This window comes from Rhinatrema bivittatum, chromosome 1 (assembly GCF_901001135.1).
Source record: "Rhinatrema bivittatum chromosome 1, aRhiBiv1.1, whole genome shotgun sequence".
Classification (NCBI taxonomy): Eukaryota; Metazoa; Chordata; class Amphibia; order Gymnophiona; family Rhinatrematidae; genus Rhinatrema; species Rhinatrema bivittatum.
In genome coordinates, this window is record NC_042615.1 from 187449836 (window position 1) to 187464329 (window position 14494).

At 40.0% G+C, this 14494-nt stretch overlaps 1 protein-coding gene across 3 annotated transcripts in view; it reads left to right on the plus strand.

Annotated features, from left to right (window-relative positions):
• Window positions 1-14494, plus strand: part of ADGRA3 (adhesion G protein-coupled receptor A3) — a 462035-nt gene that overhangs the window by 91659 nt on the left and 355882 nt on the right. For all 3 annotated transcript variants that reach the window (XM_029590300.1, XM_029590282.1, XM_029590290.1), the window contains exon 3: window positions 13556-13627. In XM_029590300.1, coding sequence (XP_029446160.1) covers window positions 13556-13627 — 72 coding nt within the window. The remainder of the gene's footprint in view (window positions 1-13555; window positions 13628-14494) is intronic.

The window sequence follows — 14494 nt, forward strand, 5'->3', positions numbered from 1 at the left end:
CTGCCACTCCACATGGCTGCGGTCATTTTGTCGAGAGGAGGAGCAAATCTCTTTACTCCATGGATTAGGGCCTCTCCTCTTGAGGGGAAGAGCCACCTACAGGGTCCCATGGGCTCATCAACCCAAAGGCTGGCTACTCCAAGTGGCTTCAACCCTGGAGGTCCCTTTCATACACCCCACTCTGAAAAGGGCAGGATCCAAAAGGGTAAACCTGCAAAAACCTTCCCAATCAGAAACCCTCACATATTTAAGGGAACACACACCGTTTTCCCCCCAAATCACATTATCACAGAAACAGCAATGACCCGCTTTATAAAATGAACAGAAGGGGAAACGCAGCAGATTTTAATAAGTCCCAAAACAACTTCAACTTTGTAAATTCTTTCAACACTTTATTAGCTTAAAAGACTAATAACTCCATTTCTTAAAAAGACTTTTTAAGCAATGGAGTTGCCGCTAATAAAGTGTTGAAAGAATTTACAACGTTGAAGTTGTTTTGGGACTTATTAAAATCTGCTGCGTTTCCCCTTCTGTTCATTAATGTATGCTTGAAGTGCAGCACTTACTCCATCTTCCTTTTGTGGATTTCTCCGCTTTATAAAATGGCCATCCTGTGGTCATTTTGAGATTTTGCAACAGAAAACAAGTAAAACATTTATCATCCAGGTCAAATGTAAGAGCAGGGTTTCCCTCTCCCAGAACATCCAATGTTCCTGGATACCAAGAAAGTGTCAATTAAAGGGGGGTCTCCCTACATCTGTGTTTTACATCCACTAGGAACTGAAACATATTTAACCTAGGAATGAATCTTGAACTCTGTAGTGGGTGAAACACCCTATGTGACCCAATAGTTCTTTTAGTCGATAGAGAGAATTAAAAATGAAGTATCAGATTGGTAAGGAAAAAGAAACCTATCAAAATGCCAGAGGTCTAGTGACAACTGTGATATGAAAGGTAAAGTGCTGTTGTGACAACAATAGGCTTAACATATTAGAGTGAAGGAGTTGTGGTTCCATTTCAGTATAATATAAATAAGAGGTTCAGAGTAACAGTTTTTAAAAGGTGGACACTGCCATTTAATTGGTTGCATGTATCTTGCTCCTGCAAGTTTACAAGGTTTTTGGCATTTCATTATTTGAAAAGCCTGTTCATCTGTCAATATTTTATTATCCAGCATACTACAGATATAGAGGAAAAACTTGTTAAGTTTAGCAAGTTTTTTTTTTTTTTACCAAGAATTTTTCCATATTGCAAGTATATATCTTTCACCTCTTAAATACTAAATAATTTGTGATTAGGTATATGTCTTATAAAGATGTGCTAAGGAGGTGAAGTTCCTAGATGCCATTGACTGCTTCATGAAGCAGCTGGTCTGGAAACTGACAAGAGGAGGAACTACTTTACATCTAATCCTCAATGGAATGCATGGGGTAAAGGTGAAGTTGCTTGGCAGTAGTGAGCATAATGCAATTGCATATGACATCATTGGAGGAAGGATATCAAGTAAAACTACTTCAGTGAAATTAGAAACAAAACTAAAAACATTTGTGAGGGTTAAAAGTTTACATGAGGTGTGGAGATTATTTAAAAAATACCAGCTTGGAAGCCCAAATAAAATGCATTCCTTGCTTTAAAAATGTTGAAGGAAAAGCAGAGAACTGCCAGTATGGTTAAATGGTGAGGTGAAAGAGGCAATAAGACAAAATGGTTTCTTAAAAAAAAAAAAAAAAAAAAAAGGAAGGCAGATCCAAAAGAGAGTAGGAAAGGCCATACACACTGGCAGGATAAATGTAAAATATTAATAAGGAGGCCAAGAAAGATTTTGAGAAGGAAATTGCCATAGATGACAAAGGTTTTATTAATTTTTGCAAGTACATGAAAAGCAAGAAGACTGTGAGGGAGTCATTTGGACTAGTAGATGGCCAGGTGGTAAAGGGGGTACTTGGGGAGAACAGGATAATAGCAGAAAAACTAAATTAGGTCTTTGCTTTGGTCTCTACTCATGAGGATATTGGGGAGATTCCTACAACAAAATGAGCTTTGAAGATGATTTAGAAGAACTGAAACAAATAACTAAAATTGAAAAATGTAATAGAGCAACTTGACAAATTACAGATTAACAAATCACCAAGACCAGATGGCATTCACCCCAGAGGTCTAAAATAACTCATATATGAAATTACAGACGCTATTGATAATCTGTAACAGGTCCTTAAAATTGGCTGCAGCTCATCAAAGATAGCATTGAAGTAGCTACAGCGTCTGTGTAGGACTCCATGACAAGAGGGGATTTCATCCTATTTTTTATTCAAACGTAAGGGACAAATTAAGACCTACCCATTGGTTCTCCATCCTCTGCTGTGTCTAGTCAAATTAACATTGACACATTCATGAGGTGGGAGATATCTGGAATTTCATTGGGTATATCCCTTACTGTGGAAGTGCTTGTAACTGAAACATTTTGAGTCCCAATATTTGACCATCTCCTCTAGTCCTCACATCTATTCAGCAGATATGGCCTCTGTTAGAGTCTATATCTATGTGATGCTGAGACCAATGCATCATTAGACAGAGATATGCTGGCTTCCCTCCTGGATTACCTGGCAGAAGCCATGGTGTTGATTTTGGTCTCAGCCTCTTAGTGGTGAGAAAGAGGGGGTGGGGGCATGGTTTGCTCACAGTAGGGTGCAGAGACAGACAGATGAGTGGGACCTGACAGGAATTTAACAGATGGGATGCAAGCAATGGCCTCTGAGTCAAAAGAAATCCTGGTAAAACCTGCAGTTTTAGTTTTGGATTCTAGTTGGACTGTCCTAGCTCCTTGAACAAAGTTGTTACAACTGTCAGGAGTTAAACGACTTAGCAGGTGCAAAGTCAATCCACGCAAACGGTGGTTGCCTTTAAAAGAATTAACTTGCACCAGTAATGCCTTTATGGTGTATATAAGACTCTATAACAGGGTACCAGCAAACTAGGCCGAGAAAGCATAGTAGAAATCTCATCTTTGTGAGACTTTCCTCACTCTAAATAACGTCAAATCTTCACTGAGGTGTACTGTGCAGTTCATACGTCTCACTCTGCATGTAAAACTGGCCCCTAAACCACCACCAACACCAACACCTCACCTCGAGCTATTAGCTGACCATCCTATAGTCATATAAATAGTTGAATACTGTGAAGGCCTCCCCAGAGGCTCACTCTCCTCTCCACTCCTCTCCTCTTGGCACACAATTTGTCCTTCGTTATCTCTATAAATGTATCATGAAACATTCTAAATTGAAATTTATATATTTTGAGCCTTCTTAATTGAGATAATATCCGGACTCTCATGATGGTCATGGTTAGTCAGCTTCATAATATTGGCATTTTTAAATGTAATGTTTTTCCTCTTGTCTAGTTCTTTTTTTTCCCCTTTGGTTTTATTTCTTAATAATTCATGGGGGCTATTCAGCAATGGATTTTTATTTCTTGTTACATGATTTTGGATTTTATTTTACTGCTGAATCTTCTCAGATTTTCAGTAACAAGTACTATTTGTGTTAAATTTGAAATGTTAATAAAATTAAAAACACAATAAAAATAGAATACCAACAAGCATTCGATTAGCTCAGGATCTGGAATCCAGTGACTAATTGTATGGATAGTGGTGGAGGATTCATGATCAGCATCTGTTTAAGGCTATATGACTACAATTTTTTGTTTCTATTATTTTTTATTCCAATTCTGGAATTTTCTTTCTTGGATCTCCCCATGTTTTCAGGACTATAACAATATCTACATATTATTAGCCAGATCCTGAATTGACCACTGTCCGAGACAGGACATTGACCCTGATAGATCTTTGGTGTGTTCTTATGATAGCTCTAATGTGTCCTTAGTTTGGGAATCAGAACTATGATTTCCTGCTAGTCATTGAAGCATTTTATGTGACTGTCTTATTATTGGAAATGATGTACAAAGTATTTGACCCCCTAAAAAGTCAGATTTATGTGGATTACAAATGACACTTAGATTGTTCCAGACAGTATGTTTATTGCAAGCCAGTATATTAAAGTAAATTTTCAAAATCATAATTCATTATTTCTTTGCATTTTTTGTAAAAAAAGAAATAAAAACTGAAAATGCTGCTTGCATAAGTATTCAACCCCTTCAGAATAGTACTTGCTAGAACCACCTTTTGCTGAAATAACAGCTTTTAAGTTTGTTTGGGTAAGTTTCTGCTAGTTTTGCACACTGGGAGTGATTTTTGCACATTTTTCCTGGAAGATTTATTCAGGTTGGTTGGAGGGGGGAGGTAGAACAGGAAAAAGAGTGTTGCATTTGGTAGAGGGTGCACACCTTACAGGGAAGAAATGTGCATATAATGCATTCCTGCTTTGGGCCTTCCCATTCCAAAAAATGTTGGTGGTTTGGGGTGGGACTGGCTAGAGAATATTATGAGTGAATTTTGTTCCTAGTGAGTAAGTTGTTGCAGAATTTTTTAAATTCTGTTTATAAGATCTAGGCTAGCAGTTTTCTTTTTTAATGTGAGTAATTGTTTTTCTTAATGCATCCAGTTACGCTACCAGGAAAAGCAAGAGAAATGAAAAATACAAAGAAAAAAAAATAGCAATACACCTTTCTTCCCACACAAAATATAATTATGAAACATAAGTTAGCCTACTACAACCTACCTGTTTACATACATTAAAGACAGTTTTCAATATTCACATTTGTCATTTGGTTTTTCTGTTTCATTTTTGTCAAGATCCTATTTTTTTTAATGGCTATTCTCTCAACAATAAAATGTGGTGATTGCTGTGATAGTTCTGTATCTCAGAAGCAAAAATAAAAAGGCAGAACCCCGAGACTTCTCTGTCTACCAACATATAACTAAAACTGGCTTAGTAAAATGCAGTTATTGAAAATATGCTTGTAAAAATGTTTTCTTTGAAGACAAGCAGGATGGAAATCCTCTCAAGTGGGTGAGCCTGGCCCAGAAATTTTATATCAAAGTTTCTAGAACTTTCTGCCCTACTGGACATGCTCAACATGTTGTTATTCCATGTGCTCGTGGGGGGCCAGCCTTCAGTCTCTTCTTTTCCACAAAGCACACTGGTCGTGGTTCCATACCCTCCTTCAGCTGGTTTTTCTTTTCAGCACAAATCATCAGTATTCATTTGTTGCAGGGCCTGCGGTCTTTTTCTACCCCTTCTAATGTCTTGAGTAGATTTCTTGGTCATTTTTCTAAGTTTCTATTCCTTGTTCTTAGCAGGTGCATTGCTGATACACTGAGGGCATCTACTGCTTGCAGTCATCAAGTTCTTGATTTCGCTTCTCTTTTTTTTCATCCAGTCATGGATAAGTAAACCAGTGGCTAACAACGATGTCACTGTATCTCAAAAAAGATATAGCAGAATTAGAAAAAAATACAGAGAGGGGCTGCCAAAAATAATTAAAGGGATGGAACGATTCCCCTGTTAGGAAAGGCCAAAGAGGTTAGGACTTAGTTTGGAGAAGAGACGGCTGAGGGGAGATATGATGGAGGTCTGTAAAATAATGAGTGGAGTGGAAAGGGTAAATGTGAATTGGTTGTTCCTTCTTTAGAAAAGAACAAAGAATAGGGGACATGCAATGAAGTTACTAAGTAGTACATTTAAAACAAATAAAAGAAAATATTTTTTTACTCAATGCATAATTAAGCTCTGGAATTAATTACGAGAGGACATGGTGAACGCTATTTGTGTATCTGGGTTTAAAAAAGGTTTAGACAAGTTTCTGGAGGAAAAATCCATAAATCATTGTTAAGTTGGACTTGGGTAAATACACTGCTTATACCCTGGGATAAGCATGAAATCTGTTTACCTTTTTTTGGATCCTTCCAGGTACTTATGACCTAGATTGGTCACTATTGGGAAAAAGGAAACTTGGCTTGATGGACCTTCGGTTTGACCCAGTATGGCAAATCTTATATTCTTTTGATGTAAGAGGGTTTTATCTATTATGGATCTCTATAATAGATAAATCCTATGCCTAGGGCATTGCATGATGTCCAAGGGTGTCACCGATGAACGGCTGTGACCCCAAAGAGATTTTGTCCCATCTGGAACTGATGAAAAAGCACTTTGGGCACTGAGAGACTGGCGTATTTGAATTGACATTGTAGATATTGGTGAACCCAGGAGCTGCACCGGATTCATTGACTTTGAGGGAGGCATTGTACCTCCTTTACATTGAACATTAAGATGATGGGCTCTACCTATTCGATTCCAGCATCAAGGAGTTTCAATGTTGGGCACTGAGCAAAGGCGAAGAAGAATTGGCGTTCGTTTCTATCGGTGAATGATGATGGGTGCAGGGACATTTTGGCTGAGGGTGTGAATCCTTTGCAATAGTTTCTTAGAGAGGAGAGCTCATCCTCAATGTAGTCTCAGAAACCACATCAATCTTCAAGGATCCAGGTCTAAGCCATTGATACACTTTTGGCTTTCCAGAAAGATGTGGCTACCACTCCTGTCTCCCAGTCATTGTTAGTATTGATGATACAAACATGACAGACAATATGGCCCATCTAGTCTGCCCATCTATCCAATTAAATTAGCATTATAATTCACATCACTTCATTAGAGTTCCCCTGTATATATCCCATGCTTTCTTGAATTCAGATACTGTTTTTTTGTCTCTACTACCTCCACTGGGGTGCTGTTCCACGCATCTACCACCATCTCTGTATAGAAATATTTCCTAAGATTACTCGTGAGTCTACCCCATCGTTCTAGAGTTGTTTCCGTTGAAAGAGGCTCACCTCCTGTACATGGAAACCTTTGAGATAATTGAAGGTCTCTATCATATATTCCCTATCTCGCCTTTCTTCTAGGGTGAACATGTTTATATCTTTGTCTATCTCCTTTAAGGAGTAGCTGGACAGAAAGATCCAATAGGCCATGGACATGGTGATGCAAAGTTTCAGTCCTCTAGCATTGAGAATATTGGGGCCAATGAAGGCAGAGGTCCAGCCTTTGTTTGAGTTCTTGCAGCTTCCCAGCAGCTTTATACTGGTGCCAATGAAAATTCTCAGAGGCAATTTGGGATCGGTGAAAGATGCTCCAAAAGTAATCTCCATTTCACTGGGAGTGGGGGGAAGCTTCCCCAAGATGCAGGAGTTCCTCTGGTTCCTAAGCTCCAGAAGACAAGTACGCCCATCTAGGTCTTCTCCAGCGTACCAGTCGGGCTCTGGGGGTATGGCTACAGATCTGAGGAAGAGAAATTGACAGGTCTCCTCTCTAACCCCCTCCTCTATCAAAGAGAAGGAAGGGCTCTCAGGAGGACCTCTCCTTTGCTGGATTTATTTTGAGAATTGCAGAGGCCATACCCTTTTTTTTTTTTTTTGTTGGAGGATGAAACCAGGAATATGATGCTGGACATCCTCCAGTTCAGGGAGCCTCCTAAGGAGATTGCAGCAGTCCCATTTCACAAGATCCTTCAGAGGTACTGATTCCATCACCTTATTTACAGGAATCTCTCTCTGGCTCCCTTAATAAAGAAGGTGGCTGCAGCTTATCTCATCGAGAAGGCATCCTGATTAAAAAAGAGGCTGCTACTACACCAATCTGTGGTGACCAAATTCAAGTCGAGGGCCAAGAGAACGAGGACTCAATCCTCATTGCCTCTTGGGGAAGAATTCCAAAATCTTGGATACTCTTGGGAGGAAGGTGTTTCAGGGAGCTAGGCTCAATGCCTAGACTCTCACCAGCTCTTTATGGATCAGTACATGAGAGATTCGCTGAAGCAGATATGGTAGGTGGCCAAGAAGCTTCCTCAGAAGCAGTGTGACAACCTTCAGTTCCTAGTGGAAAAGAGAATGGAGTGTAGGAAACACATGGGCCAACTGACATTTTCAAGATGACATCAAGAGTCTCTACTGTGGTGACCGGCACCCATACTTACCTGGCTTGGGCCTAAGACCTCAGACTTGAAGTCAGAAAAGTCTTGCTGATGTGCCATGTACTATTTCTATATTTCTATGATGAGACAGATCTGTGAATGATGTGCACTGCTTCAACAGCTCTCTACAGCTCCTCCACATTGATCCTCCTCTGCCAAGAGGTACCTGAGCATGGGACCAAGGAAACACTTCTTCCAGCCGAGGAGGCATTATCCTTCACTCCCTTGGTCACATACACGACAGGTCCTTTGTGCCCATTCGAGGCAGCAGCATGCATCCCCAAGCAAAACCTGAGACAGAATTTTGACTACATTGTGGAGAGCATGGCCCTGTATCTCCCCATACTTGTGCTGGTAGACCTTTCTGTCAGACGCAGGCTGAGGTTTTATATAAACTGTTGGCCCAGTGTAGCATCAGTGTAAGAAATAATCACATATATAAATGAGTTAATCAACGTGTTAAACCCTCATTTTTGAGCACGTTGTACACTTATGCTACATAAGTGTCTTAACGTTCAAAACACTCGTTTGTAGTGTTTGCTCAGTATGTTTTAATCATGGGGTATTTTCACATTGTTTCTCAATTGCCACAGTCTTTAAATGAACAAGTATTGTGTGAATTTTTTCAAACTTTATGGGGGAGAATATTATCCCTTCATCGTTTTAAATGAAAAAAACTATGGTAAACGCCTGAAGCCAGACACTCGCCGGTTTTATTCGGTGATTGCTCAACAAACATCCCGGCACTGCTGGTGTTTCGCAAACTTCAACAGGGGCTTATGTTTCTAAAAGAGAAACATGAAGTACAACCTGTAATTGTCCAGTTCATTCTAAAGTGAAAACCTAAATAAATTTTAAACTTACATGTGCGTCTGGAATGGAAAACCAATTGCTTTATCAGAAAAAAGGGAGAAAATTCAGTTTAGCCAATAATAGACCGGCTTAGTCAAACTAGCGAAGACCATTCAATAGTGTCATTCATACCACGGGGGAATTCTGTTGATAATTCAAAGATCCATCTTTGTTCTTTATAATTCAGTACGGAATGACTGTCTCCTCCTCTAGGGTTTTGCGGGACCATTTCTAGGATAGTCCATTGTAGGTCTAAAAAAGTATGATTCGCTTGTAGACAATGTTTTACTATGGGAGTTTCAATGTTCCCCGTATTCAGTCGACTACGGTGCTCTCCTAGTCGGGCCCTAATTGGTCTCGATGTGCGTCCTACATATAATAGAGGACAATCGCATCAATTGAATGGGTTTCGCTAGTTTGACTAGCATTGAGAATATTGGGGCCAATGAAGGCAGAGGTCCAGCCTTTGCTTGAGTCCTTGCAGCTTCCCAGCAGCCTTATACTGGTGCCAATGAAACAACATGAAAATACCCCATGATTAAAACATACTGAGCAAACACTACAAACAACAAGTGTTTTGAACGTTAATACGCTATGTAGCTTAAGTGTACAACGTGCTCAAAAATGAGGGTTTAACACGTTGATTAACTCATTTATATATGTGATTATTTCTTACATTGTCATAATATTTATCACATATCATACCAGTTCCCTATCTTCCAGTATAGCATCAGACATGTGTGGCCTCAGCATCATAAAAAGAATACAGATTGTTTATTGAATGTCCCTCCAAATCAACCTCTAAACTCCGCTTGGGGGCATTTAAATGTATCAGAAATTGTTTAAGAAGAAACTTGCCTCCTTCCTCAGAGACCAATGCAATAAAGCTATTCTACCAGGGGAATGAGGGTGGAGATTTTACTCCAAGTACTTCCTGATTCCTTAGAAAACAGGGGACCCTGTTTCATCCTATACCTAACAGCCTTGAACAAGTTTCTGTAAAAATAAAAGTTCAAGATGGTTTCCCTGGGCACTTTATTCCCTTTTTACAAAAGGGACTGGCTATGCTCTCTGTCTCAAGGATGCTTACAATCACATAGAGGTATTTCCGCATCATAGGAAATATCTCAGATTTGTAATAGGGGGGACCATCCCTTTCAGTATTGTGTGCTACCTTTGGCCTAGCTTCAGTACCTCATGTCTTTACCAAATGTCTTGCCATGGTGGCAGCGCACCTTCACAACATGAAATGCACCTGTTCCCCTTCCCAGACGGTTGGCTAATTAAGACATTGTAGGCAGGGTCCTTGGAATCAATACGCAAAACCATCTGGGTATTGTAGTTACTAGGATTCGTCATCAATTACCCTAAGCCCCACTTGAGCCCATCATCTCATTTGAAGTTTTTCAGAGCTCTGGTAGACATGACTAAGGCAAGAGCCTTCCTTCCACAAGAGATGGCTTTTACATTGATATCTGCAGTGGAAAAGATCCAAGTGAGTCATCAGGCATGAGCATGGAAAATGTTGAGGGTGTTGGGCCTTATGGCATCAACAATCCATGTTACTCCCTTTGTACGTCTCCATAAGAGGAGAGGATAATGGATGCTCAGATCACAGTGGCTTCAGGCCACTCTGTCATAAGGACTGCATCAGTCAGTCTCTCAAGGAACCATTGTTCCAGTGGTGAGATAATTTCAATCTAACCAGAATCATATCTTTCCAAATGTCTTCAGTCTAACTGTCCTGACCATGGATGTGCCCAACCTGGGGTGGAGAGCCCATGTAGATGGGCTCTTCACTCAAGGTCTTTGATCTGTTCAAGAGAAGCTTCATCAGATAAACCTCCTGGAGTAATGGGTGGTTTGGTATGCTCTGAAGGGTTTCAGAAATCAGTTCACCAACAAAAATCATCCTGGTGCAGATGGACAATCAAGTAGTACAGCCCTGGAGCGTTCCTCCTATGTCCGGAGACTATCCAAGTGAGGAACTGGACCATCTATCGGGGATGGTCCTCAGAGCCATGTATCTGACAGGTGCTGAGAATGTACCAGCAGACAGACTGAGTCAAGTTCTGGAGCTTCATGAATGGATCCTGCACGGGGGGGGGTTAGCAAACCAAATATTCGGTGAGTGGGACATGCCCATGATAAATCTGTTTGTATCCCCTCGAACAGAAAGTTCTCCTCTTCTGTTCCAGTAAAAGGCACAAGAAAAACTAGCTTTGCCCTCAGTTTGTGCAAGGGCCTGCTGTATGCATATCTTCCAATACGCTAGTCGTGAAGACTCTGTTGAAACTAAGAGAAGACCCTAAGATCATGATTCTCATCACCCCATTTTTACTGAGACCGGTTTGGATCCCACTCCTGAGGGAGAACAGGGAACTAATCAAACTTGGGATTTTCCCAGCTCTCATCACTCAGGATTCACCATCCCAAAGTCAGGTCCCTGGCTCTCACTGCCTGAATGTTGAGTTGGTGCATGTCAGAGAATGTGTTTTGTTCTCTTAGCTTCAAGAAAGGATTACAGAAGGAAGTCCTATAGACTAAAATGGAGAAGGTTTTCTTTGGTGTGAGCAACGGCTCTAGATCCTTTCTCCTACTCGATTACCTTTATACATTTATCTGAGTTGGGTCAAGACCAATTCAGTGCAGTTGGCACCTATCACTAATATGTAGAAGGTAGATCAATCTATACAGCCTTTGCTTGTGCCAGGTGTTTAATGAAGCCTCCCATCAGGTCTCCCACTGTATCTTAACATTTCAACGTGGTACTGACCCAGCTGATAAAAGCTCACTTTGAGCCACTACACTCCTATGACCTGAAATGCCTGACTTGGAAGATTGTATTTTTTCTGGTGGTCACTTCAGCATGGCAGGTCGAGTGTCTTATTCACTTTTGTAAGATAGTATGAGTGATCTTTGGTTTGCCAGAGGACAGAGCAGTCTGGACTCTGGCTATTTTTCTATACAGTTTTATTATTTTCAAGCAAATTAACGCACAAAAGCCTGTTTACCTCAGCAGTGCTAGTCTGGGGCTGCCTTCTTCCCTCTGGGCCCTGTGTCTTATTCCTCTTTCCAGGGGAAATGCCCTACAACCAGAATTCCCCTGTGACTGTCTTAAGGGGACCAGGCTAGATGCCTGATTGTAGGCTTTTAAGGAGGATCTAACATACACTTCTTTACCACCTTATACTTTGTTTTATCATGAGAGTGGTTCTATCTAACCATCTTAAGGTTTTGCCTAAGTTATTATCAGAATTCCATCTTAACCAGTGTCCTTCCAGCATTCTTTCCCAGGCCACATGTCCACCAAGGTGAACAAACAATGCATAGCTTGGACTGCAAAAGAACATTGGTCTTCTAACTGGAGCAGACTGAAGCCCACAGAAAGTCCACCTAGCTGGTCTCTCCTGTGAAATCTCTTTGAGGTGTAGAACCCGACTCCATTCCTTCCTAGGACTCACTGTTTTTGTTTCAGGCTACCCCTCATAAGAAAATAAAGAAAAGCTTCCCCTAGGTGTTGGTTTCTCAGTATTTTTGCTAAGAAATAAGACAAGGGGGCCTTCACAAGGGCGCGTAGTATAAGGATATGCTAGGCATGCCAGGTGAGGCACAATTAGTTATAAATATGGATAAAGTTCCGGGCTGGGTTCCATTGGATGATGTTGCCCACTTGTGAAGACTGATGTCCTGCTGTCCTTGTAGAACACCTGATACAGGTAAGCAACTTTCCTTTACTTGCTCTCTTCAGGTGAACTAAAATTTTGTGAAAAATCAGAGGCAAAAAACAAACAAACCATACTTTGAAGCACATTTACAGAATTCTATTGCCTTGGCAAACATTAGAAACCATGTAAAATATGATCTGTTGTTTGCCCTTTTCTACATCGTGAGGATAGGAAACTATTACTGTGTTATCCATTGCCTAACCAAGTCTCAAGAATACCGCTTGCAAGTTGTGGTAACAGCTGTGGCCATCCCATCTCCATTGGCACCTGAGCAATGTGTATGGACTGTTGCTGTGAGTAATAGAGCTGTTAAAGCATGTGATAGAACATCCAAGAGAAAACGAGCAGAAAAGTCCAAAGTCCACACGGTTAAATAGATATATTACTTATTTATTTGGTACTGCGACTCCACAGACTAAATTAAACGCAGTTCTTATATTTCAACAAATCCCCCAATATATAAAATATAAGCACTGCGTTTAATTTAATCTGTGGAGTCGCAGTACCAAATAAATAAGTAATATATCTATTTAATCAACGTGTGGACTTTGGACTTTCCTGCTCGTTTTCCCTTGGATGTTATATACGACGTGCAGGATTACTCTTCTTGCGGTTTGTGGATTTTTCCCAAAGCATGTGATAGGCCATCTCCCTTCTGTTCGAAAAATAAAACATTGGGAGGAATAGACAAAGCTGCTGCAAGGACTTGAGTGAGCTGGTTCATAGTCCCACACTTGATGCAACTGTTCTGCAGCACAGCCCCCCCCCCTCCCCCCCACCATACACACAGCTCTGCAAGGGTGCAGATTAGCTGGTTCGGAGGAGGAGTGGAAGCATATGTGAGTGTGAGAGGAGCAGAGGTTTTTTTTATGAATTCTCAGAACTTGACCCTGAAGACTCTGAAGCATATGATGAGGCTTATTTTATTTGATGTTTGTGTGTATGCATGTATATATGTGTGTGTGTATATGTATATACATACATTATATATGTTAGTGGTACATTTTATCATTTAATATCTGAAAAACTTCTTCTTTGTTTTTTTTTAATAGGGATCTTAAAAACAATCTAATAAGTAAAATAGAACCAGGAGCTTTTTTGGAGCTTTCATCTTTAAAGAGATTGTAAGTATTCTTTTGCATATAATGTTGGCATTATTAAAAATTGTTTCACAGTGTTCATAAACCTGGTTTATGAACACTGTTTGCTTCCTATTTATGGTACATTACATATAACATTGAAGGTAGATAATACAGGATTTTTTTTTAACAAATTAACAGTTTGCACGGTTAAATTTATGCTCCTTCCATTCCATTGCATTCTATTCCTTGATCTCTTCTACTTTCTAAATCTATCATTTTTTAAAAATGTTTTAGTCAGTCACCTCTTTCTCTTCTTGCTTTTGTTTAGTTGCCTAACCAAAAGGTTTTGTTGCCTCTCTAGTGGTTCTATTTAGTTTCATCCACAGTTCCTCAAGTTGAGTCCTTGAATTTCTTCTGTGCCGGTTTCTATCTGAGGTATTTTTTCCATCTTTACTAAGTTGGTGTATTTGCGGGGAGACCAGCTGTGACTGAGGAGTAAGCTGAGCCGGCCGAGATCGGGTGGTGGAGACCTGCTGCTGTGGAGAGAGATAACCTATGGCAAACAACACATAGGGACTATATTAACATTAATTTCTCTGAAACTCAATTCTATACATACACATAGAGAAATATATAACATGTACAATTGATGTGCAATATTATTTATTATTCAACATGTAAACAATTACACAATTAAAATCAGCAAAAAACAATCACTCCATCACTCATACCTTAAAAACCAACACACTGATGACACAATATAACTTATACAATTTTTCACCTTAAAGTGCACAAATGCCTCAAAACTTTTATAATATAGGAACACTTTTTTCATAGAGTTTCCAATATTTTAATCAGGGTACTATGTACTCCCAACGTTGCTTTTATAATTCTTCACTGCTTCTCAAT